This window comes from Podarcis tiliguerta, assembly GCF_965153285.1.
Source record: "Podarcis tiliguerta genome assembly, chromosome: 14".
NCBI classification, from domain to species: domain Eukaryota; kingdom Metazoa; phylum Chordata; class Lepidosauria; order Squamata; family Lacertidae; genus Podarcis; species Podarcis tiliguerta.
The window spans coordinates 15,465,506-15,491,325 of record NC_139547.1 but is presented as its reverse complement, the minus strand read 5'-3'; the positions used below and the strand labels follow the sequence as shown (position 1 = coordinate 15,491,325).

General features: G+C 44.7%; 2 protein-coding genes across 3 annotated transcripts in view; one reads left to right on the top strand and one right to left on the bottom strand.

Annotated features, from left to right (window-relative positions):
- Window positions 1–25,820, top strand: part of SLC27A2 (solute carrier family 27 member 2) — a 60,761-nt gene that overhangs the window by 33,938 nt on the left and 1,003 nt on the right. Inside the window, exon 11 of one of the 2 annotated variants that reach the window (XM_083412027.1) lies at window positions 20,799–20,855. The exons of the other annotated variant lie outside the window; for it this stretch is intronic. The gene's annotated coding sequence lies outside the window, so the exon portion shown is untranslated. Of the gene's footprint in view, window positions 1–20,798; window positions 20,856–25,820 lie in introns of those variants that run through there. 2 annotated transcript variants of the gene reach the window in all.
- On the bottom strand, window positions 678–25,633 carry HDC (histidine decarboxylase). The gene is made up of 12 exons (XM_083412009.1): window positions 25,390–25,633; window positions 22,595–22,767; window positions 18,058–18,171; window positions 14,984–15,106; window positions 10,940–11,074; window positions 9,529–9,672; window positions 8,770–8,836; window positions 7,571–7,733; window positions 7,384–7,474; window positions 5,440–5,538; window positions 2,927–3,028; window positions 678–1,640 (listed from the first exon to the last, which is right to left on the bottom strand). The coding sequence occupies exons 1-12, from the start codon at window positions 25,415–25,417 to the stop codon at window positions 888–890; spliced, it is 1,992 nt and encodes a 663-aa protein (XP_083268135.1). The 5' UTR covers window positions 25,418–25,633; the 3' UTR covers window positions 678–887.

Below are 25,820 nucleotides of genomic sequence, written 5' to 3'. Positions count from 1 at the left end.
TTACCATTTTGCAAAACAGATCCCACGAGTTTCAAGTATAACTTATTTCTGGCTGTTGGTTTGTGGTGTTTTTCCAACAGAAAGAAGAACATGGTTTCCTTGACAGCATTTTTTGTTGCAACATTTGTTGGTGCTATTCCTTCTTCTGAAACTAAAAAAGGCTGAGGACAGTTGACAACTTTTCATCCTAGCAAAGGTTTTTGTGCATCAGAAAGACAGAAATCCTACATGTTCAGCATTTCCTGGCCTGAAAATACCATGAGGAAAATGACATCTGTTGACACTGTAAACAACTAAAAACTTTGGCAGGATTTGAGTAACGTTTGTAATGTGCTAAAAACTAAGGTAGAAATGGATTATTTAAGAAAAATAGGGGAAATATGTGATGCAATCGAAAAAGGTTGAATATGGAAACCATGGAAGGGTGGAAGGGATTCAGGAAATTCAGGACATCCAGGAAATCCTAAATGCTGATGTCTAATGTTTGAATTTAAATGCGTAGTGTAAAACTGAATAAAAAATATTGTACAAAAAAACAAAACACCAAATCTCAAGGGGCCAGTTTTGAACTAATGGCCTCTAGTTGCTGACCCCCTTTTGTATGATAGCTTACCAACCCACAATGCAAAAATTCCATATGGAAGCAGAGAATCTGGAATGAAACATGAAACGCCAGGCACAATGCTAAATAGTTTTATTTCTCTTTTAAACTTATTAAATATACAGGCTTTTAAAAAAAATAGCACAGAGTCTTCTGTAACTAATATAATTATTTTATATATTATTAGAGAGGGTCAGAGATTATTGCGTTGCATGAGAATAAGCAGGCTTTGGTTCTCGCTGCCTCGAGGAGAGGAGGGGGACAGCCGTTGAGGGTGGAGGACTGACTACACGGTGGCCTGTAGAGGGCAGCACGGCAGCTGGAGCCCACACTGAATCGTGCATTCGGGAAAACTGGGCACGCTGTAAAACTTCAGGTGTTTCTTCAGGGCACTTTTCTTGAGCATCAGTATCTCTCTGGGCAATTGGGAAAGGAGTTTCTCGCTGGTGCAAGGTCCGCTCTTCCCGGGGACCTCCAAGCCCATGGCCTTTGGGTGGCTCCCTTCCCAAAAGCCAGCTGTTGGCACACTGAGAGAGCGAGCGGTCTTCTTCTTGCTTTGAACAGAGAACGAGGGCACTTTGTGGTTGGTAGGGCTCAGGCTGCCTTCTACGAAGCAGTCGTCCGAATGAGGATTCTCAGGCACGGCGAGATTTTCACCCAACGACCACGGAGAAGGGCTCAGAGAGCTTCTTCGAGGCTGCACAGTTATTTTACATGGGGACCTTTTGCTTTCTTCTTCCTCTAAGTCAAAAAAGGGAGCAGCACCTATTGATTTTGAAATGGGGCTGGTTATCACGCTGGGAACTTGGACCCCTTCCTCTGAGATGGCGACAGGTTTGGGCACATGATGCATGTTTAAGACTTGCACCGCAGCCTGCTGGATGAGGGCCCAGTCTCGCCGGATGTCTTCTCGGGTTGTAAACTGAGACGTCACAGTGAACCGAATGATGAACTTGTCGTGAACCGTTGCCGGAATAACAAAGAGCTTTCCCGATTTGTTCAGATCTTTTAAGACCTTTTCTGTCATCCAGTTAGGGCCCTGTTTTCAAAAGATATTGTGATAATCCACATACAAATTGTTTTCAAAGTAATAATAATATAATAATAATTTATTCAAATCAAATATCTTTAATACGGTCAATGACCAGCAAGCAATTTATAAAATAAAATATGGCAATATAAGTACTATTGTACTACAGATAACAGTGGAAATATGGCCAAATCACAAAATTGGTACTTATGTTTATGACCAGGTTTCGACTTTTAAGGTTTTAAGGATTCAATTCAAATGTCACTAATGATTATTATCGTTCCTTCGATGTTTGCAATTTGAACTCCGTTACTGTCCTAATTGCTCGTCTTATTCTTGTTGCAATGTAACAGTACTTTGCCACAGGCCTGTTGATTTCGGGGTCTTTGTCAGCTAAGAGATGTCTAATATAGGTGTCGTCTGTACTACGAGGTATTTTCCTCAGAATCAGCTCGATCAGCTCTTTTCTTGAGTCAATAATAATTTATTATTTATGCCCTGCCCAACTGGCTGGGTTTCCCCAGCCACTCTGGGCAGCTCCTAACAGAATATTAAAAACACGATGAACCATCAAACATTAAAAACTTCCCCAAACAGGGCTGCCTTCAGATGTCTTCTAAAAGTCAAATAGTTGTTTATTTCATAGACATCTGATGGGAGGGTGTTCCACAGGGTGGGCGCCACCACCGAGAAGGCCCTCTGCCTGGCTCCCTGTGACCTCACTTCTCGCAGGGAGGGAACCGCCAGAAGGTCCTTGGTGCTGGACCTCAGTGTCCGGGCTGGATGATGGTGGTGGAGATGCTCCTTCAGGTATACTGGGCTGAGGCCATTGAGGGCTTTAAAGGTCAGAGAGGCCATGCAACTGAATGCACCAATTCCCATCATAGATTTTGATTAACCCAGGAATCTGGACCAACACCAGTGAAGTCAGGTCTGTGAACTTAAATTATGCTTTTTCCTATTAAAAGATGACTTGGTGGATGGTGTGGATGCATGACAGAAGTTTATAAAGTTATACTTGAAGTGGATAAATTAGCAGATTTTTCTCCCTCACCCATAGCAACTAGGATGTGGAAACAGCCAGTACCTTAGACTGTATCTGCACTGAGGGATAGGAAGCAGCCTTGTTAATGGCCTGGCTATATTCCACCCCCCTTCAGCCTTTCATTGGAGATCTGATGTATGCTAGAGATGCTCACAGTGATTCATTCTCTCCTACGCTCTTTCTTCATAGCTGTTTTTGTGGGGGTGAAGTGGGTTGTTTTAAACTCTAGAGGGGGAACATTTGCTCTTACCTTTAAACGAAACACAACCAGTCCAAGGTGTCTCTTAGCAGGGATTTCAAACAGGGGATCACTTCTAACCAGTGACTCAAAATATTTGGCCATCTCAGTGCCCTACAGTTTCCAAAAAAAAGCATAAGCAATTATTGTTTTACAATGATTTTAATTAAATCTTCCAAATTATTACATAACTCCAAACTTAGGTATTGGTTTATTTTTTACACATTTTCCTCTTGACTTCCTACCCCTCCTTCCTTGATTTTTTAAATTCCCCCTTAATATCTGCATTAAAACTCATTTACATTTATTTTTTAAGCCCACAAAATCCATTTTCTACATTCTTCCATTGCTCCTATCTCACATCCTGCACGTGATTTCATATGAGTTATATAGTTTGATAGGTATAATCCACCAACGGCCTCCATTCTTCTATTTTAAAAAAAATCATCATTTTGTCCTCTTATTTTAGCATAAGCAATTATCATTTCCAACAGAGCAGTGCAAAACTCATAGGATGCAGAATTAAAATGAAAACATGATCTTGCCCTGAACCAATGAGATGTCCCTGACCACCCTCAAAGCTTTATGTAGTTAACATTTTAACATGCAGAAAGGCTGGAGAAACTTTGGGGTACCTACTCACCATTGGCACTTAAAAACTCTGCCTGGCTGCTAGCTAGCAAGCTTGCTTTCCTATCCGATTCATTAGCCAAAGTTCTGCATATTACACAAAGTTGCCAACAAAGATGTATATAGAATCATAGAGTTGTAGAGCTGGAAGGGACCACAAGGGTCATCTAGTCCAACCCCCAGCAACGCAGGAATCTTTTGCCCAATGTGGGGCTCGAACATACAACCCTAAGATTGAGTGTCTCATGCTCTACCAACTGAGCTATCCCAGCTGGATATATTGTTAGGAGAAATTCATACAAAACCGCCAAATCCACTCCACTTCCCAGTGGGGAGCAGTTGCGGTGGACCGCATGGCCACCCACTCCCCACCGGGGGTGGGGGACTTTGTGCCCCATTGCCTGGGGGATCCCGGCCACATCACAGCCCGGCCAGCCAATCGGCCGCGAGCCTTTGGGCTCTTGTGGCGGCTAGGCATTGTTTGACCTTGGGGGGGGGGAATGTAGCCATCACCTGCCCCTCCATGCTTAAGGGTATTCCGTTAAAGGAACCCGGGGGTGTTGATCTAGTCTGAAGCCCGGCTGGGGCCTAGGGCCTTGACACAACCCCAACAGGAACACCAGGGGGAGCTTGAGTTGGTTCGCATCGACGGGTCTCCCCCTACCAGTGGCTTACCCTTACTGGACTTCCTGCACAATGGGCAGGAGTCAGATATAGTCAGGTCCAATCAATGCCTAAGCCAATACCGCTCAAATTCTGTAATTTCAATAAAGTTGTGGCCAAAATTTGCCCAAGAACATAAACCTAATACCCACATGACCTGAAGGTGCTGCTGTGCAATGCCAGGTCAATGATTCATAAGACCACTGCCATCCATGACTTGATCATGGATGGAGGATTTGACCTGGCATGTGTAACAGAGACTTGGTTGGATGAAGCAGATGGGCCTGTTTTTGCCGTTGCTTGTCCACCAGGTTTCTCTTACGCACAGCAACCCAGGCCTTGTGGGCGGGGAGAGGGATTGCAGTGATTTTTAGGAAGTCATTAGTTTGCACCAGGTGCCCTATTGGGAAGACCCAGTTCTCTGAGTGCATGTTCTGGAAGTTGGGCAATAGGGGCAGTACAGGATTCCTTTTGGTGTACCAACCTCCCCGCTGCACCAAGGATTCCCTGCCCGAGCTGCTTCAGGTCGTGGCGGATGTTCTCCTGGAGACACCTAGTTTGGTTGTCCTAGGGGATTTTAATATCCATGCCGACACGACCTTACAAGGGGCCGCTCGGGACTTCGTGGTAAGCTTGGCCTCCATGGGGCTGTCCTTGAATAAGTTTGGCCCAACCCATGCCTTGGACCTGGTGTTTACCTCTATGGGTGTTGGTGATCTGACACTAAGTAAAAGCGAAACGAAAGAAGTGCCATGGTCAGACCACTCACTTCCCTCACTGCGAGAAGCCAAGTTACAGGGAACCAAGCAGAGGGCCTTCTCGGTAGTGGCGCCCTCCCTGTGGAACGCTCCCACAAGATGTCAAAGAGAACAACAACTACCAGACTTTTAGAAGACATCTGAAGGCAGCCCTGTTCAGGGAAGCTTTTAATGTTTGATGTATCACAGTATTGTAATATTCTTTTGGAAGCTGCCCAGAGTGGCTGGGGAAGCCCAGCCAGATGGGCGGGGTATAAATAAATTATTATTATTATTATTATTATTATTATTATTATTATTATTATTATTATTAGTGTCCTTGTGTGAGTTATTTCCAACGAGGGGGTTGGCTGCGTGGTCTCGACACACAATGGATTTTCATTAGAACTGCACTTAAGAGTGGGGGAAATTAGAAACCAAAATTGACAGATTCGCCCTTGCCCAGTCACACATGTACACCTCCAGTTCACCTACATGTCTAACGTGGTCTTGAAGCTTCTTCACACCAAACGAGCGGATCACAAACCAGAGCTTCAGAGAACGAAACCTTCGGCTCAGTGGGATTTGCCAGTGCTGTAAATCAAACAACAGTCAGAGGTCAGCTAGGAGAAAAAGGTGGAGAAGGGTCGGATGTTGAAACCTGCCAAGGGCACGAAAGCTACATATCTGGGATCTCATTCTACTTATTGATGGGGAGCGACTGTACCTTGGCAATAGAGAAAGCTCATGCATCTGTCTGCGTTTCTGAGAATACACTCCTGCAGCCTTCCCAAACCTGCTGCCCTCCAGCTGTTTTGGACTATAGTTCCCATCAGCCATGGTCTCCATTTGGTGTGCATCCAAACAGAGACCAGATGCCCACAAGGCCTCATTTGAGTTAGAATTAAACAGAGAACAGGCACAGGAATCTCTCCTAGTATCCCCCCGGTAAACAAAGAACGAATAAAAAGTGGTGCCTCCTTCTGAGATCTACAGATGAAGGGTGGTGTACAATTTTTTTATAAATCTATATAAATCAGGCAAATAAGTAAATATCCCCCTCATGACTGAATAACTGGAGAATTGTATGAGGGCAAAGGCCTTCCTAGCCACAGGGCATGTCCTCCAAACACAGCCCATCTTGTTTCAGAAACCAAGTTCCCATATGCACTATACATTCCAAGCACTAGGATGCCATTTTAAACAGTCATGGCTTCTGTATCCCAAAAAAAGAATCTAGGAACTGTGGTTTATTAAGGGTTTTTGTTAGGAGACCCCCCCTATTCCCCTCCCAGAGGTGCAGTGCTCAAAGCAGTTCAACAATCAATACATCTTCCCAAGAGTGGAACTCTCTGAGGGGAATAAGGGTCTCCTAACAACTCTCAGCAGCCTTAGGTAAAGGTAAAGGGACCCCTGACCATTAGGTTCAGTCATGGACGACTCTGGGGTTGCGGTGCTTATCTTGCTTTATTGGCCGAGGGAGCGGGTGTACAGCTTCCGGGTCATGTGGCCAGCATGACTAAGCCACTTCTGGCAAACCAGAGCAGCGCATGGAAACGCCGTTTACCTTCCCGCCTGAGTGGTACCTATTTATCTACTTGCACTTTGACGTGCTTTCAAACTGCTAGGTTGGCAGGAGCAGGGACTGAGCAATGGGAGCTCACCCTGTGACGGGGATTCAAATCGCCGACCTTCAGATCGGCAAGTCCTAGGCTCTGTGGTTTAACCCACAGCACCACCCACGCTCAGCACCCTCAATTCCCAGGATAATTTGATGGGAATCATATGTCACATACTAATATGTGACATATATGAGACTAATGTGAGACTAATATGTCTTCCAAAGCAACTACTCTATTCTGAACTTAAAAATGGAAAACGTAATGCTGGGGGTCAACAAAAGAGGTTTAAAGACTCTCTCAAGGCAACAACAACAAAAAAAGGAGTATAAACACTGACAGCTGGGAAACACTGGCCTGCGAGCGCTCCAGTTGGAGAACAGCCTTTACCAAAGGTGTCATGGACTTTGAAGATGCTCAAACTCAGGACGAAAGGGAGAAACATACTAAGAAGGAGGCACCCTTGGCAAACTCTCACCATGATCAACTCCCGCCTAGAACCCTATGTCCCTACTATGGAAGGATGTGTGGATCCAGAATTGGCTTCCACAGCCACTTATGGATTTACTGTTAAGACTGTGTTCATGGAAGACAATCTTACTCGGCTAAGAGGGATCGCCAAAGAAGAAGAAAGACTAATATGTAAGAACTACTAATGACGGTGATGATGTATGTTTTGCCTAAGGAGGTAAATAATTTGGGGGATTTCTCATGGGAGAAAAGGAAGAGAGAAGCAGCCCCCCTACTGCTATTTTGCAAACAAACACAGAAATCTGGTGTCTGGTCTACAACAGCCTCCTTTTGCATTCAGTTTACTCACCATGAAGTCCGTGGCTGACCCCGTGTTGGGATGTCTGAGGTAGATGGGATTAACACTGAAGGTTTGCTGCAGCTTGTTTTTATCCTTGATCCTATACAAATGGGGACCGGGGGAAAGAATTGGTCATTGGGGGCAATTGAGAGACTTAGAATTTCACGTGTGTGCAAGCTTTGAGCCTCACACTCACCAGAACGCTGTGCAGTCAAAGTGAACCATCATCCATTTGGAAGGGTTGAAGGTAAAAGAATCTGCGTATTCTATTCCAGTCAAAAATGTTCTGAATTCTGGGCAAAGAAACGCTGTTCCAGCATAGGCAGCATCGACATGAAGCCAGAGTCCCTCTTTAGAGCCTAGAGAGTAATTGAAGGTGATGTTTGAGAAGGTATAGAGACGAACAGAAATATTGCAAAATTAATGAATGTTAGAAGAATGCTGGAATGAAGTTATATGGTTTTAGCAGAAATGTTATAAAGAATTAAGCAAAAACTGATGGTTAATGGGCCAAAGTGGAAAATTTAAGGTTAGATTGTGTTAAGATAAATTATAGAACAAAAAATTGAGAAAGATGGAAAGGATTTGCTGAAATAGCTAATTGAACTAGAATACAAAAAAAGGGAGGTGTGAGGAGGTCGATGAAACAAGTAAATGAAAGGTCAAGATATGGAAATAATGGATGTGTTTTTAAATGTTTTTGTTTTTCTTGTTGTTTTGCTGTATTGTTTTTTGTTTTTGTTTTTATTTTTGATGTACAGTGGTACCTCGCAAGACGAATGCCTCGGAAGACGAAAAACTCGCAAGACGAAAGAGTTTTTCGTTTTCGGAGTTGCTTCACAAGACGGATTTCCCTATGGGCTTGCTTCGCAAGACAAAAATCTTGTGCCTTTTTTTTAAAACCGCCAATGCATTCCTACGGGAAACCGTCAATACGCAGTGGTGCTTCGCAAGACGAAAAAACTCGTAGAACGAAAAAACTCGCAGAACGAATTAATTTCATCTTGCGAGGCACCACTGTATTGTAAGGTATTGTTTTGTTCTGTTAAACTTTTTTATTGTTTCTTTCTTCTTTTTTATGTAACTATTAAACCTCTAATAAATATTATTTTTTTAAAAAAAGAGAAGGTATAGAGATGTATTGAATGTTCTCTGTCTGCCCTTGCACTAGCAGATGACCAAATTTAAAGGCTGCACAACAATGAGATCTAATGCAACAATTGCACTAGTGAAAGCTTGTTGCGCAACAGTTGATTCCTGCGCAACAGTTGATTTCTGGCTGACACTTGCGCAAGCTGTTGCGTTGCCATAAAATCTCGAATCAGAGATTTGCTTGGGGAAAGGGTTGGTCACCATCTAAGATGGTTCCTTTTGAGAAGTATTGAGACTACTTACATATGGGTCCCAGCTCCGAAAGGCTGTCAAAAGCACAGACTCCAGTTGTTCCGAGAGTTGCACAAACCTAGACAAAAACAGGGCGTTGTCAAGAAAGCACAGCAGAACACCCAAAAACAACCAGAGACACGAATTTATTGGTTAACAAAATGTCCGCTCGCAGGACGCAGATAAGTCGGCCATCAGTTTTCAGGGAGTTGAAGGCAATATGGGAGAGACGTCATTGCTCATGGGGTGACCCATGGCAGCTGCTGAGAAAACAGATTTTGCAAGTGTTAGAAAAGCCTGCACAACTTGTTTTAACCAGAGATGGAAAGAATGGCTGGACATGTTCTAAACCAACGTCAGGGCTTCCACAACCTTCAGCTCTGAAAAGCAAGTGTCACCTGTCTTTCTTCAACCATAGTTTTATGCTCCTTAAAGAAGTTGCTGTTCTAGCTGTCTGTCTATCTATCTGTCTGCCTGCCTGCCTGCCTGCCTGCCTGCCTGCCTGCCTGCCTGCCTGTCTATCTATCTATCTATCTATCTATCTATCTATCTAGTCCAGTATCTTATACTGGTCCAATATCTATCTGGTCCAATATCTATCTGGTCCAATATCTTATTCCCAGATGCCTCTGGGAAAACCTCCTGCAGAAACCAAGCACAAGAGCATCTCCTTTCCAGAAACTGGCACTTAGAAGCAATACTTCAACCAAAGAAGTAGAGGAGAACCATCAAGGCCAGTAGCCTTCCAATTATATAGAGAACAAAACTTACAAAGATGGGCACCAGGCCACGGCTTCTGTCTTCTTCAATGGCTTTTTTCAAGGTTTCTCCTCTCAAGGAAAAATTTTCATCCACAGGAAGAAATCTCATCTTCACAAGAGAAATTAAACCCGCCTTTTCTACTGAGGAGTGAGCCTGAGAAGACAAGCAAGGAGATTCCAGGGACTCAAGTGCTGGTAATGTTGGTCAAGAGGAGCCCAAACTACAACAAGATTTAGTCAATACAATTACAATTAAGTTTGGCTGAAGGCCTGAGCAGATTTGTCCTTGGTGCATATATTCAGCCCATATATCTTAAAGGATAGGTGTTGTTCAGTCCCAGCTCCTGCCAACCTAGCAGTTCGAAAGCACGCCAAAAAGTGCAAGTAGATAAACAGGTACCACCCCGGCAGGAAGGTAAATGGCGTTTCCGTGCACTGCTTAGTTATGCTGGCCACATGACCTGGAAAAACTGTCTGCGGACAAACGTTGGCTCCCTCAGCCTGTAGAGCGAGATGAGCACCTCAACCCCGAGTCGTTCACGACTCGACTTAACGATCAGGGGTCCTTTACCTTTCTCTTTATGCATCCTTCTTTTTCCAAAACTGACACCCCTACACATGCAGGCCTTCATCAAAAACATGGGGCACTTCCAGACTGTGGATAATTTTGAGTGGCATCCAAACAGCTAAATTCACTTCCCCAACAGATCAGACTTTTTAATGATGAGGAACATGTGAGTTAAGGCATGGATGAAAGGTAATTTAACCTCATTGCAAACAAATCAGAATGAGTGCCTACTGCTTCGAGTCCTACCCTCTGGAGTAGCAGAAAACAATTTTGCTCCATCTTCTGTGCAGCAGCCGTGTAGATCTTTGAAGGTGGCTATCATAACATAAAAGTTTCCTTTTATCCAGGCTAATTAAACCCAACGCCTTCAACCATTCCTCATAAGGCTCGGTTTCCAGACCATTTCTCATTTTGGTCGTCTTCTGCACTTATTACCAATACAGTGGTACCTCGGGTTACATACGCTTCAGGTTACATACGCTTCAGGTTACAGACTCCGCTAACCCAGAATTAGTACCTCAGGTGAAGAACTTTGCTTCAGGATGAGAACAGAAATTGTGCAGTGGTGGCGGGAGGCACCATTAGCTAAAGTGGTATCTCAGGTTAAGAACAGTTTCAGGTTAAGAACGGACCTCCAGAACGAATTAAGTACTTAACCCGAGGTACCACTGTATCCTTCTTAACCTGTGGTGCCTAGAACTGGGGTCAACAGCTCTCAGCACCCTTAACAAACTACAGTTCCCAGGATGTTTGGGAGGAAACCATGACTGTTTAAAGCAGTACGATACTGTTTTAAATGTATAGTCCAAGTGGGGCCTAACTCATATACATGCAGACACACACTCTCATTTACCTGATCTGAGGCATAAGCAATGAGACGAGAGTTCAGAGCAGAATCGTCTGCACCTGGCTCAGACTCCTTCATTTCCAGAATTTTATTCTTCCTTGCAGCCAACAGAGCAACCAAGGTTGATTCACTAACTGTGCTCTGCAGAAAGAAACAAAGAAACAAACCCTCTTATTATTAACAGCAACCTATATCACAAACACAGGGGACGTGGGTGGCACTGTGGGTAAAAGCCTCAGCGCCTAGGGCTTGCCGATCAAAAGGTCGGCGGTTCGAATCCCCGCGGCGGGGTGCGCTCCCGTTGTTCGGTCCCAGCGCCTGCCAACCTAGCAGTTCGAAAGCACTCCCGGGTGCAAGTAGATAAATAGGGACCGCTTACTAGCGGGAAGGTAAACGGCGTTTCCGTGTGCGGCTCTGGCTCGCCAGAGCAGCAATGTCATGCTGGCCACGTGACCCGGAAGTGTCTGCGGACAGCGCTGGCCCCCGGCCTCTTGAGTGAGATGGGCGCACAACCCTAGAGTCTGTCAAGACTGGCCCGTACGGGCAGGGGTACCTTTACCTTTACCTTTATATCACAATCACACACAGGTATATAGGAAGCCCTCTTATATACCCAGGTCCCTTCTAGACTGTCACTATTTTATGAGTGTGATTCAGTCACAAACTGGTACAGTGGTACCTCGCAAGACGAAAGAGTTTTTTTGTTTTTTGAGTTGCTTCGCAAGACGAATTTCCCTATGGGCTTGCTTCGCAAGAGGAAAACGTCTTGCGCCTTTTCCTTAAAACCGTCGATGCATTCCTATGGGAAACCGTCAATGCATTTCCTATGGGAAACCGTGCTTCGCAAGACGAAAAATTCACAAGACGAAAGAACTCGCAGAACGAATTAATTTCGTCTTGCGAGGCACCACTGTATATTCAGTCTACGCAACTAACGTGGATTTGGCACCTCCGCCCCATTAACTCAAGTTTCGATGGAAACTGCATCAAATATTCAACACTGCAAAAGTGTTGAATAATAATTGTTTGACCTCAGAGGTGGGGAACCTTTTTCAGCCTGAGGGTCATGTTGACTTCTGGGTATCCTTCCCAGGCCACATGGCAATGGCAACTGGGGCCAGAGGCCAAAGTGGATCATTTATCGCCTGTCCAGTTATTATTGAATAGGACATCCCTATTTTCACCAGAGAAATGTTGGAGGCTAGAAGGCCCCCCCTTTCATGCTCCCTGAGCCACTTCTCCTCTGATCTGGGTGGCTGGTTGAAGCATAGAGGCTCCTCTGGGTGCTTCAGCAGAGCTCCTTGCCAAGGGTGCAAGCAGTGCCAGATTTACGTATAAGCTAAACAAGCTATAGCTTAGGGCTCCACTCTATTGGGGGCCCCCAAAAAAATTAAAGGAAAAAAACCTGGATGTACATTTCCATAATATAAGATAAAAAACAAATAAAATAAAACCTACATACAGCAACTGGGATGCGGATGGCGCTGTAGGTTAAACCACAGAGCCTAGGACATGCTGATCAGAAGGTCGGCGGTTCGAATCCCCGCGACGGGGTGAGCTCCCGTTGCTCGGTCCCAGCTCCTGCCAACCTAGCAGTTCGAAAGCACGTCAAAGTGCAAGTACAGTGGTACCTCAGGTTAAGTACTTAATTCGTTCCAGAGGTCCGTACTTAACCTGAAACTGTTCTTAACCTGAAGCACCACTTTAGCTAATGGGGCCTCCCGCTGCCGCTGCGCCGCCGGAGCACGATTTCTGTTCTCATCCTGATGCAAAGTTCTTAACCTGAAGCACTATTTCTGGGTTAGCGGAGTGTGTAACCTGAAGCGTATGTAACCTGAAGCATATGTAACCCGAGGTACCACTGTAGATAAATAGGTACCGCTCCGGCAGGAAGGTAAACGGTGTTTCCGTGAGCTGCTCTGGTTCGCCAGAAGCGGCTTAGTCATGCTGGCCACATGACCCGGAAGTTGTACACCGGCTCCCTTGGCCAATAAAGTGAAATGAGCACCACAACCCCAAAGTCAGCCACGACTGGACCTAATGGACAGGGATCCCTTTACCTTTACCTACATACAGCAACAGTATTTTGTGTTGTGTAGGCTCCTATGATGTAATTAACGGGCCCGGCCTGTGAGCCTGCTCCCTTAAATATCACTGGTTTGCTCATTTCTATATATAGGGTGCCTACATTCTGCATGGACTGGTTCCATGGCAACAAATGTAAATGGCTTTAGATACCTATTAGGTCCATGAATTACCATACAGCATATATTCAACACAAAAAACAGCAACAATTTGTTATTGATAAAGGACAGCTGGGGCCCCATTACCTTCAGTAGCTTAGGGTCTCATCAAACCTAAATCTGGCCCTGGGTGCAAGGGAGCCTAGGTTCGCCTCTGTCTGGAAGTGATACAGGTCAGGCTATTTAGCTCAGCTAAAGCTTTCTGAATAGCAGCTGGCTGAGGTTTTTCTTGCTATCTACGTACTAGCCATCTCCTTTTTTTAACTGGAAATTATCAGGGATTGAACCTGTGACTTTACACATGCAGAGCTTGTGCTGTGTCTCTGAACTACGGGCTCCTTCCGCTAGAAAACTGTACCTTGCTGTTTTAATCTACAAACTGCTAATTCATTTTGTCCCCACTGCATGTTGCAATCTATGAATCATTTCATCACAGGCCAATGGTGACACCTACTGTTTGCTCTAAGAAATTATATTAATCTCTCTCATTTATAATCATGCTTCTTTTTAGAAAATATTATTTATGCATGCGACCACGGCTGTGCGGATGTTGTTGGTCCAGAGATGGAAAGAAGATAAAGTCCCTACCAGAGAAGAATGGCAGATCAAGTTGATTGATTATGCTGAAATGGCTAAAATGACCGGGAGAATCAGAAATCAGGGAGACCAAAATTTGAATAAGGAATGGGGAAAATTTATAATTTATCTTTAAAATGATTGTAAACAGTTAAAACCATTAGTAGGATTGGAATAACAGTTGTAGTTTAATGGTGAATTTTGGACACAGTGGAGAGGTAAAATATTTGGATTATTATAAAAGATGCCGGAGGAAATGACTAACAACAGGATCCACAAAGAGGAGGAGGGAAGCCCAAGAGATTCTTTAGAATCTTGTTTCTATGTTGTATGTTGGATATGTGACTGTAAAACTTTAATCTGAAAAACCAAATAAATATATGATAATGCTTCTTTTTTGTTTGAGGCGTGTCGCAAACTATTCCCCAGTAGAAGGATGTAAATCAATTTTGACATGTCCAGACAAGACGGTAGAACAAGAATAGGGAAATTATGTCTATGGCCATGCTGCTGGAATTCCTGCTCCATGGTTGCAGTCATGGGATTGTTGTCTATCACATGACGGTATATGTTTTGACTCCACAGAGTGGGAAGTGACGGAGACAGGATGTTTGTGTTACTGTGTTCCGTGAAGTGGGACTATTGTCCTTTGTTCTTTCTCTTTGCTGTCTGATGCTAGAGAGAGAGGGAGCCATGTTGCAGTGCTCTGTGTGTGTTTATATGTAAATAAAGTAGATTAGCCAAAATGCTGAGTTGCTGAGCTCTGTTACGCAAGCTGCTCAAACTCTGCGGATCCCTAAGTGTGCCGGTGTCGGTTGGCATCAGTCGCTGTGGTGTTCGGGCTGAAGAAAGCTTTTGAAGCTCCCGAACGATCAGGAGGGAGAGAACATGCCAGTTGGGCATGTGTCTCTGCCAGGGTCCTACTTGAGTATAGGCCGAGCTCCTGACACATACTACCCTTAACATGCTCAATCTTGTCTGATCTCAGAAGCTAAGCAGGGTCAGGCCTGGTTAGTACTTGGATGGGAGACCACTGAGGAATACTGGATGCCGTAGGCTTAAAAAAAGAGAGAGTAGGGAAATGGTGGCCCTCCAGATGTTGATGAACTCGCATCATCACTGATGGGTGTTTTGGGGTTCCCCAGGCTCCCCATCTCTTGCACTAGAAGTTCTGAGCATGTTCAGACTAAATAAAACCAAGGAAAACACACAGCCCTCCTGAGCTACTTACCTGCAGGATACCTCCGCCCCTGCTGTCTGGATGATGATGCAAGAAGAAATTTGGGAGACCTAACATTTGAGCCAACCAGTCCATCACGTTCATTTCCAGTTCCGTGCAAGCTGGGCTAGATGCCTGCAAGTGTGAAAGAGATACAAGATGAGGAAAAGGATCTCTTTTTACTGGGTCAAAGCCTACCGATGAACGAATATGCTTTGTGTAGGGAAAGGGAAGCTGCTAAACCTGCAGCCTACTTGTGAGTAGGGATACTTGAATCTCTCAGTTTCAGCTTCTCGTTTTTTCCACTCTTAAGTTCAGCCCTTAACATTCCCACAGCAGCTTGTGGCTTGTTTGAAATCCCTGTGAAAACTCATCATCAATATTTTAATGCAAATGCTCCTGGCATGCACATCTTTGTATGCAAGGTTTCCTCACATGCATATTTCTGCAAAGCAATTTCCCTTAACAAGATGGGTTATGGGGTTGGTTTTTTTTGCATATTTGTGATTTTGTATGTGTTTTGTTTAGCTGGAAAATTGCATTGTCACATTTGGAGAAGTGCAAATTTTAAAACATACATCTACGATTTTTTCTTATCTTCATTAAGATTTAATTGTATTAGTTTATGTAATTTATTTAGATTTCTGCTTTTCTTCTTTCTATTCTTTTTCTTTTCTTCTTTTGTTCTTTGTAACCTTTTAAAATCTTTTTTCTTCCTTTCACGTTTAAAAGTTTTGATTTGTATGTATTTGCAATATAACTCAATAATTTAAAAAAAGCATCGTGGGCCTTTCAGTTTGCATATCAGAGCAAACTAGATAAGATTGCGTTAAAATAAAAACTACTGGATTTCTTCTCCAACCCTATCTTACAGAAGTATTCTGTTAAAACACTTGGCATGACTGTCCTCTAGTGTTAACATCATGTAATAGTATGGTAGAGTAAATCTGTAAGAAGCTGTTTTCCCTAAGCAAATAAGTGCTTTAAAAATAAAAATAATATGTTTTTAATAAGATTCCCCATAAGTAACAGGTATCACTGAAGGCTGGCTTTAATTGGGGGAGGGGGGCTGCCAGTGAGTGACAGAAATGCTACTTGTGTTCAGCCCAGGTAGGAAGTGACCCTGAATCTTTTTCCCAAACTGCTTCTGCAAAGGTAATGAATTTGGGAGGACTTGTATTAGAGGGATAGCCTGGGTTGCGGAGGATAGTAATTTGGGGAAATAAATTAATTTAATATGACTTTACCTAGAGGTGATTTAGGGATAAGGAATGAGGGTAACAAAAATGGAACTGAAATGATTGATTTTGAGCAGGGTCATGTTGAGAAATAATTTTTAACACCACAGCACAAACTTTTCTTTCAATATCCAACTCCCACAATATATTATTATTATTATTATTATTATTATTATTATTATTATTATTATTATTATTAAGATTTATATACCTTCCTTCATAATAAGATCTCAGGGCGGTTCACAGAATAAAATGCAGGATAAAAAGGTAAAGGTAAAGGACCCCTGACAGCTAAGTCCAGTCACATATGACTTTGGGGTTGCAGCGTTCATCTCGCTTTACAGGCTGAGGGAGCCGGCGTTTGTCCGCAGACAGCTTTCCCAGGTCATGTGGCCAGCACGACTAAAGTAAACTGCTTCTGGCGCAACGAGACACCGTGATGGGAGCCAGAGCGCACGGAAACGCCATTTACCTTCCCGCCACAGTGGTACCTATTTATCTACATGCTTTTGAACTGCTAGGTTGGCAGGACCTGGGACAGAGCAACGGGAGCTCACCCTGTCGCGGGGATTCAAACCGCCAACCTTCTGATCAGCAAGCCCAAAAGGGACAGTGCCACCCACGACGCCACCCGCATCCCTTTTGCCGATGTTGCACAATGGTCTCAGCCGATAACACTGCTGATCTGAGCTGCCTTCCCTCGCACTGAGGGAGACCAGGACAGCTGATCGCTACCTTCCACCGGCCCCGAGGTGGAACAACTTTGCTCAGTCAGCAGGAAAGAAGAAGAAGCCACAGTGGACATGCATTTTCGCTGGCTGCCCCCGCTGACAGTGGCTTGAAGCACCCCCCCCCCATCCCCATCCCTTCCCATTCAAACCATGTGGTGGAAGTGACTTCGCTTCCTCTCCTACCCCCACCCCTCTGATCTCTGCAGCTGCTCCTTCCCTCATCCCCACACCTGATCTCCAATTCGCGGTATTTCACTGCTGATATATCACGATGTAGAAAACCAGATATCGCTCAGCCCTAGTGTCATACCTTGGAAGTCAAACAGAATCCATTCCGGAAGTCTATTCGACTTTGGAAACCAAAGTGCGGCTTCTGATTGGCTGCAAGAAGCTCATGCAGCCAATCAGAAGCCGGGGAAGCCCCATTGGACATTCGGGTTCCAAAAAACGTTCACAAACCGGAACTCTCACTTTTGGGTTTGCATTGTTCGGGAACCAAAACGTCTGAGTACCAAGGCATTTGGGATCTAAGGCACGACTGTACACCTAAAATCCTTTGCTTATTAGGAGCTACTCCACATTTTGTGCTTTGCAGAGGTAACTACCATAGAGTTATCAAAAATTTAAACAGTAGGGGGGTCCGTGACTTGGCTTTTGATAAATACGGGGTCCTCAGTAATTAGCTAATTGGGAACCACTGCTGTAGAATATCAATCAGCCTATGATAAGATCAAGATTGGCAAAGTGCAATATAAATTTAAGAAATGTGAGTAGTAGTGATAATATGGAAAATTGTCAGATAGGCTGAGGGAAGTCTAAAAGATGTATATGTAGGAGATGAATGTCAAATTTGGATGGAATGTATATTGGAAACTGAATAAAAATTAATTATATATATAAAAAAAGAATATCAATCAGCCAAAGGCCTTGTTGAAGAGAAAACAATATCTCAGAGAAGCAATGATATTATAATGCCAGCCATGTACATAGGTTGATATAATAAATGTATATTTAAAAGGTTAATCAGGTACAAAGTCTTTCAGCAGTCGACAACCATGATTTTGTTGAGCAGCATCAATTCAACATGAAAACTCCCAAGAAAAGCGGGGTCATTTACCCAGGTAAATCCCAAGCAATTAATGGCGTCTGCCAGCATGTCGCCCAGGAGTGAAGGCCAGGAGGTGAGAGCCGGAAAGTAGGCATGCATGTGTGGACTCTGCCAATGGACAACCTGGGTGAAAAACAAGAGTTGGGAAGCTGATGAGAGGGCGAGAAAGGGTTGATTACTGCAGAAAACGAGTGAAAAGGAGCAAAAGGTTACCTTAACTTGCCGTCCAACATTTCTCAGATGAAAATTATTATTATTATTATTATTATTATTATTATTTTCTACCCCATCAATATGGCTGGGTTTCCCCAGCCACTCTGGGTGGCTCCCAACATAATAATAATAATAATAATAATAATAATAATAATAATAATAATATAAAACATCAAACATTAAAAACTTCCCTAAACAGGGCTGCCTTCAGACGTCTTCTAAAAGTCAGATAGTTGTTTATTTCCTTGACATCTGCTGGGAGGGCGTTCCACAGGGCGGGTGACACCACTGAGAAGGCCCTCTGCCTGGTTTCCTATAACCTCACTTCTCTCAGTGAGGGAACCACCAGAAGGCCCTTGGTGCTAGACCTCAGTGTCCGGGCTGAACAGTGGGGATGGAGACGCTCCTTCAGGTATATCCTGAAGGGACATCCTATTAGTTTTACTATTTCTACCCCGCCCATCTAACTGGGTAGCCCCAGACAGTCTAGGCAGCTTCCAGGAAATATAAAGATACATGAGGACATTCCGGGATCTGTAAATCCAGAACTGTCCCTGGAAAATAGGGACACTTGGAGGGTCTAAAGCAGAGAGCCACACCGGCAAATGCCCTCTCTGTTGTTTCTAGTGATGTTCTATCTTCTGCACAATTTAAAGGATGCATGTGAAACCTACAGCTTCGTTCCATGTCGCTTTTGGCTGCTTTTCAAAGCTCCCTGCCTACTTTGCAAACTCCACCCACTTTGGCTCCACCCACTTTGGGCTGTGGCTCCACCCACCACTGTCATGCAGATTGCCACCCCCACCCCCTCGGGAAATGCGGTGCTTGGCAGGAGATAGGGGAAGTTGTCTACCCCAGAATTAAAGGCACAAGATCTTCAACTACCCCAGGTTGTTAGACCGCAAAGGGGGGAGGACTGCAGAGTGCATCTCAGATCTGATGGAAGAATCTGTGCATTTTTTTATTAATGTCAAAGGAAATAGAAGAATGTGGGACTGGTAGATAAATGTCCCACTAAAGGAAAACCATTTATCTCAACGAAACATGCCCGTTAAGAGGAAATGGAAACCCATCCATAAAGAGGAAGCGATACAGATTTTCAAAGAAGAAAGCCATCACAGTACAGTTTTCTTCTTGTTTATATTCATTATTTATCGTGTGTCGGCAGGAATATGCAGCTGACCCATACGGGGATCGACTCTGCAACCTTGCCATTATACAGATTGCATTTGTTAATTTTGCAGCTACTGCTATCATTCATCACAAAAATAATAGCTACTGAGCATTGATACCACACTTTTCAAATGCTCAAAATGCTTCATGTACCTTACCCAAAAAACCCCTACAAGGTAGGACAGCATTATCTCCACATTGCAAATGCCAGAGTCTGACAGATTATTAGATAATAATAATAATAATAATAATAATAATAATAATAATAATAATAATAATACAGTGGTACCTCGGGTTAAGTACTTAATTTGTTCCAGAGGTCCGTACTTAACCAGAAACTGTTCTTAACCTGAAGCACCACTTTAGCTAATGGGGCCTCCCACTGCTGCCGTGCCGCCAACGCACGATTTCTGTTTTCATCCTGAAGCAAAGTTCTGAAGCAGTATTTCTGGGTTAGCAGAGTCTGTAACCTGAAGCGTATGTAACCTGAAGCATATGTACGGTAACCTGAGGTACCACTGTAATAATAATAATAATAATAATAATAATAATAATAATAATAATAATTTAATTTGTATACCACCCTTCATCCACAGATCTCAGGGTGGTTCACTACATAAAAACCACAAAATACATAGTAAATATAAGAACCAATAACCCCTCCTCCCACAACTTATTTAAAAGGACATCGGATGTCAACCTGTGAAAGGCCTGGTTGTAGAGGAATGTTTTTGCCTGGCACCTAAAGGTGAAAGCGCCAGACAAATCTCCATGGGGAGAGCATTCCACAAATGGGGAGCCACTGCAGAGAAGGCCCCGTTTACTTAAGAACCTCCGCTAAATTTGTAACCCAGGTTAGACTTCATTTAGAGAACTTCCAGCCCTGTCCCTCTGAAAACCGGGAGTTTAAAGAACCTACGCTCACACTGTAATACAAATTTAAAACCAAAGTACCTCATAAAAGTGCGAGCCAGCAAAGCAGCCATAATAATAAACATGATCAGCATACAGTTCATTGAGAACAGTAAGATATAATAAAAACTATGGAGACTCCAGTAGCATCAGAAATGCAGCAGCCCATGAAGATCTTCATTCAAGAAAAAGCAGCTGGAAGCACATAGGCAGGGCAATCTCTAAGGCAGGGGTCAGCAAACTTTTTCAGCAAGGGGCCAGTCCACTGTCCCTCAGACTTTGTGGGGGGCCGGACTCTATGGGGGGGATGAACAAATTCCTATGCCCCACAAATAACCCAGAGATGCATTTTAAATAAAAGCACACATTCTACTCATTTAAAATCACACTGATTCCTGGACGATCTGTGTGCCGGATTTAGAAGGTGATTGGGCCTTAGTTTGCCTACCCAGTGGCGTAGCGTGGGGGGTGCAGGGGGGGCCAGCCACACCGGGCGCAACATCTGGGGGGGGCGCGCTCGCACTCACAGCTCTCTGCCCCTACCTGGCTCACTCACTCTCTCTCACTGCAGTACTGGCTGTGCGAATCCGATCCGAGCCGCTGGGTCGCCGCCCACTGTGGAGGGGAGGGTGACAGGCGTGCGGTGCAGTGCGGAGAGAGAGAGAGGGACTATCTGGGGGAGGGACAGTGCAGCGGGGGGGCGCAAATTACTTGCCTTGCCCCGGGTTAGGGGGCGCAAATTACTTGCCTTGCCCCGGATGCTGACAACCCACACTACGCCACTGTGCCTACCCATGCTCTAAGGGGTGTGTGGCTGGGGGGAATCATATTGTGAGTCTCTGTCTCCTCCTCTTTATGGCAATGGTGGTGGTATCCTCTCCTTTCCCTGACCCCCAATTCCTTTTTGTTGGGGGTTTTGCTGCTGCTTTGGAACTGGTAGTTTAGATCTCCTCTGCTTCACATTTTATTTTTTTCTTTTGTCGCTGCTTCAGAGGTCCTCCACCTCCTCCCTCCCTAGCTTGCTCTAAAAAGGGAGGAGATGAGGAGTCTTACCAGGTGGGCAGGAGGGTTGGAGAAGCAGCTGGGTTGCCAGCCACGTTGGCTGGCAGCAGCTGAAGGCACCCCAGTGGCGTAGCGTGGGTTGTCAGCACCCGGGGCAAGGCAAGTAATTTGCGCCCCCTAACCCGTGGATTTGCGCCCCCTAACCCCCAGATGTTGCGCCCGGTGCGGCCACCCCCCCTGCACCCCCCACGCTACACCACTGAGGCACCCCACCCTGCAACCCTTGGCCCAGGGCAAATGATGATGATGATGATTTATATCCTGCCCTCCCCAGCCAAAACCAGGCTCAGAGCGGCTAACATCAAATGTATAGCACATTATCATTAAATCAGGCAATCATTTAAAAGACTGTCTCGCCAGAGTGGTGCCTGCTCTAGTGATCACATTGCTTGGACTACTGCAATGTGCTCTACGTGGGGCAACCTTTGAAGGTGACCTGGAAACTGCAATTAATCCAGAATGCAGCAGCTAGACTGATGACTGGGAGTGACCGCCAGGACCATATAACACCGGTCCTGAGAGATCTGCATTGGCTCCAAGTACGTTTCCGAGAACAATTCAAAGTGTTGGTGCTGACCTTTAAAGTCCTAAACGGCCTCAGCCCAGTATACCTGAAGGAGTGTCTCCATCGCCATCACTCAGCCCGGACACTGAGGTCCAGCTCCGAGGGCCTTCTGGCGGTTCCCTCATTGTGAGGTTACAGGGAACCAGGCATAGGGCCTTCTCGGTAGTGGCACCCGCCCTGTGGAACGCCCCCCCCCCCCATCCGATATCAAGTAAATAAGCAGCTATCCTATTTTTAAAAGACATCTGAGGGCAGCCCTGTTTAGGGAAATTTTTCATATTTAATGCTGTATTGTTTTTAACACTCGATTGGGAGCCGCCCAGAATGGCTGGGGAAACTCAGCCAGATGGACAGGGTATGAATAACAAATTATTATAATAATATTATTATTATTAAATGCTCACCAGGCCCAACTGTTTGTGCTGAACTTATATGAGCCTGTGACAAAAACTGGGAGGATGCTTTCATGCAAGTTCTTATGAAAGGGGAGAGATGCCCCGTTTGCCCTTCCTTTAGGAACAGTCTTCCAATCAGGTCCTTAGAATTGGGTCTCAAGGAAGGACTTGTGTTGGGGATGAAAGCAGACCACACCTGCTGTTGCATCTCACTAGAAGTCCTTACCCCAGGCATGATGATCTTCTCAATGTCTTTGAAGATGTTGTCCCAGCTTTCTGGCTCGAAAGGAGCGCTGTCTGGCAGCTGGTCTCTCATGTAACCGGGCTGCACATCAGGAGACACCCGTCTCTCCCTAAGGCTGGTCAGGTACTGGCAAATGTAGTCCACCATCTCTTTTCCTGGAAGAAGAAGGAGTTGTGAACTCTTGAGACAGCTTTTCCTATCGATTTCGGGGTCAGTTCACCCCAGATGCTCATCACCATGGTATCAAAACAATGACCTGCATGGGTGAATCAGCCACTACCAATTAATTGCCACAAACGGAGATTTCTTTCGATGTCGCCTGATGTCAGCTTCACAGTTTTTGATGGAGCCAGAGCTCTCACAATGCTGTTCTAGAAGCCATGAAACCATGGAGGGTTTAAGCCTGCAATCCTTACACCTGCGTATTAGGGTGTAAGCTTATTAGGGTGTAAGCGGTTGGAGGATGGATGGTGGCTAACAGATTGAGGTTGAATCCTGACAAGACAGAAGTACTGTTTTGGGGGGACTGGGCGAGCGAGTGTGGGGAAATCCCTGGTCCTGAATGGGGTAACTGTGCCCCTGAAGGACCAGGTGCGCAGCCTGGGAGTCATTTTGGACTCACAGCTGTCCATGGAGGCACAGGTCAAATCTGTGTCCAGGGCAGCTGTTTACCAGCTCCACCTGGTACGTAGGCTGAGACCCTATCTGCCTGCAGACTGTCTCGCCAGAGTGGTGCATGCTCTAGTTATCTCCCGCTTGGACTAGTGCAATGCGCTCTACGTGGGGCTACCTTTGAAGGTGACCCAGAAACTACAACTAATCCACAATGCAGCAGCTAGACTGGTGACTGGGAGCGGCCGCCGAGACCATATAACACCGGTCTTGAAAGACCTACATTGGCTCCCAGTACTTTTCCGAGCACAATTCAAAGTGTTGGTGCTGACCTTTAAAGCCCTAAACGGCCTCGGTCCAGTATACCTGAAGGAGCGTCTCCACCTCCATCGTTCTGCCCGGACACTGAGGTCCAGTGCCGAGGGCCTTCTGGTGGTTCCCTCACTGCGGGAGGCCAAGTTACAGGGAACCAGGCAGAGGGCCTTCTTGGTAGTGGCGCCCTCCCTGTGGAACGCCCTCCCATCAGATGTCAAAGCGATAAACAACTACCTGACATTCAGAAGACATCTGAAGGCAGCTCTGTTCAGGGAAGTTTTTAATATGTGACATTTTAGTGTATTTTTCATCTTTGTTGGAAGCCGCCCAGAGTGGCTGGGGAAACCCAGCCAGATGGGCGGGGTACAAATAATAAATTATTATTATTATTATTACTTCTGAGGACTGCATTGCAATCTTACGTGCCCTTATCTATCAATAAAATTGATTGAACGAAAGGATTGCCAATTAAGGAGGAATGGCTTGTGAAACTGATGGAATATGCTGAAACGGTGAAATTGACTGCCAAATTAATAAGAGGACGTAACAATAAAGTGTTTACGTAGGATTGGAACTCGCTGATGGAATATCTATCAAATTATCACCAATATATGAAGTCACAAGCAGGATTTGAAAAAAAATGAGCAGTGGATTACTGAAAGATTTGATGCTAGTGGGGTTTAGATAATAAAAATATGTGTGTTATACAACAGCTGATAAAAAAGAGTAAAAAAACAGGAAAGGAGGAGTGAGGGAATTCAAGAAGAAACTTTACATGTAAAAAAAAAAAAAGGTATATGAAGAAGAGTTTGGATTTGATATCCCGCCCTTCACTCCCCTTCAGGAGTCTCAAAGCGGCTAACATTCTCCTTTCCCTACCTCCCCCACAACAAACACTCTGTGAGGTGAGTGGGGCTGAGAGATTTCAGAGAAGTGTAACTGTCCCAAGGTCACCCAGCAGCTGCATGTGGAGGAGCAGAGATGCGAACCTGGTTCCCCAGATTACGAGTCCACCGCTCTTAACCACTACACCACACTGGCTCTCATATGATGACAAGTGCTCTGAAATATAGCTGGAGACTTAATAAAAATGATATGGGGGGGGGGAATTAAATTGGTTTAACATAGTGGTGCTTCTGAAGAAACATACATGCGATAACCTTGTAAAGGAGGGATGAGGAACTGGTGGTCTTGCAGATGTTACTGAACTTCAGGTCCCATTGTCCCTGACCATTACCAGTGTTGGCTGGGGCTGATGGGAGTTGGAGTCCAAGGCTGCAGTCCTCTGCACATTTATCCGTAAGCCCTGTGGAACTCACTGGGACTTGCTTCTGAGTGGACCCGTCCCACAGCACTTCACCACATTTCGTGTACTGGTAGTCCGACTGAATGGAGCACTTTTTCTTATTAGGAATAGCAGATTTTGTTTCACCTTTCTTTATTTTATAGCATGTATGTATGTACGTATGTATGCATGCATGTATGTATAATTAGACAGATAGATGCAGATGGATGAATGGGTAGATAATGTTTTCATAGCATTTTTGTCAAAATCACAAAATGATGCACAATGTAAAAACAAAAATACAATAAAAATCCGAGCATGTTCTAAAAATCATAATGGATTGCATCCAATGTTCTGCTAAGAGGAGACCACTGAAATTAATGGATGCAACCAACTTAAGTCACATGAAAATAATAATAATAATAATAATAATAATAATAATAATGTGACAAAACAACAACAACAGTAAACATAACCAACAACAGCAACGTAAGCACCATTTGAGTTTATAAAGTACTATTCTAACCCAGTGGGAATTCCAGCAAGACTTCATCCATTTACTCACCTCTCTGTCTGTATTCCTCTTGGTCCATGATTCTGCTTTCTTAAGGAATCTCTTCTTCCCAAGTGAGTTGTGGTGTGAGCGGTTAAGTGGGTTGCAGACAGCTCTGCCTTTTCTCAACTGATCCCCATCCGCTCTCCATCCCTTTTTATACCCTCCTTTATCTGCCAGCCATGGTAGATTGCACGTCAGCAAGTTATTAGGAAATGATGACTCCCTGCTTAACTGCTGCTCCCCTGCTTCGCTCCAAGAATACCTTTGATGTCTAGCATCCTTCTCTTGAGTAAATTAGGGACTCTATTAATATTTTCAATGCAACAGGAAACAAAGATGACTACGATAGGTTGCCCAACAAGGGTAGTACCAGCAACAGTGACGGAAGGAAGAGGTACACACACACACACACACAGAGAGAGAGAGAGAGAGAGAGAGAG

What these genes read in the sequence shown, in the direction of transcription:
- HDC (XM_083412009.1), bottom strand. Translation starts at nt 25,417, where the DNA reads ATGGACCAAGAGGAATACAGACAGAGAG. An exon ending in ATTGCTTGGGATTTACCTGG is followed by an intron (nt 15,107 to 18,057) that starts GTAAATGACCCC and finishes TCACACTTGCAG; the next exon opens with GCATCTAGCCCAGCTTGCAC. An exon ending in TTCGGAGCTGGGACCCATAT is followed by an intron (nt 7,734 to 8,769) that starts GTAAGTAGTCTC and finishes ATTACTCTCTAG; the next exon opens with GCTCTAAAGAGGGACTCTGG.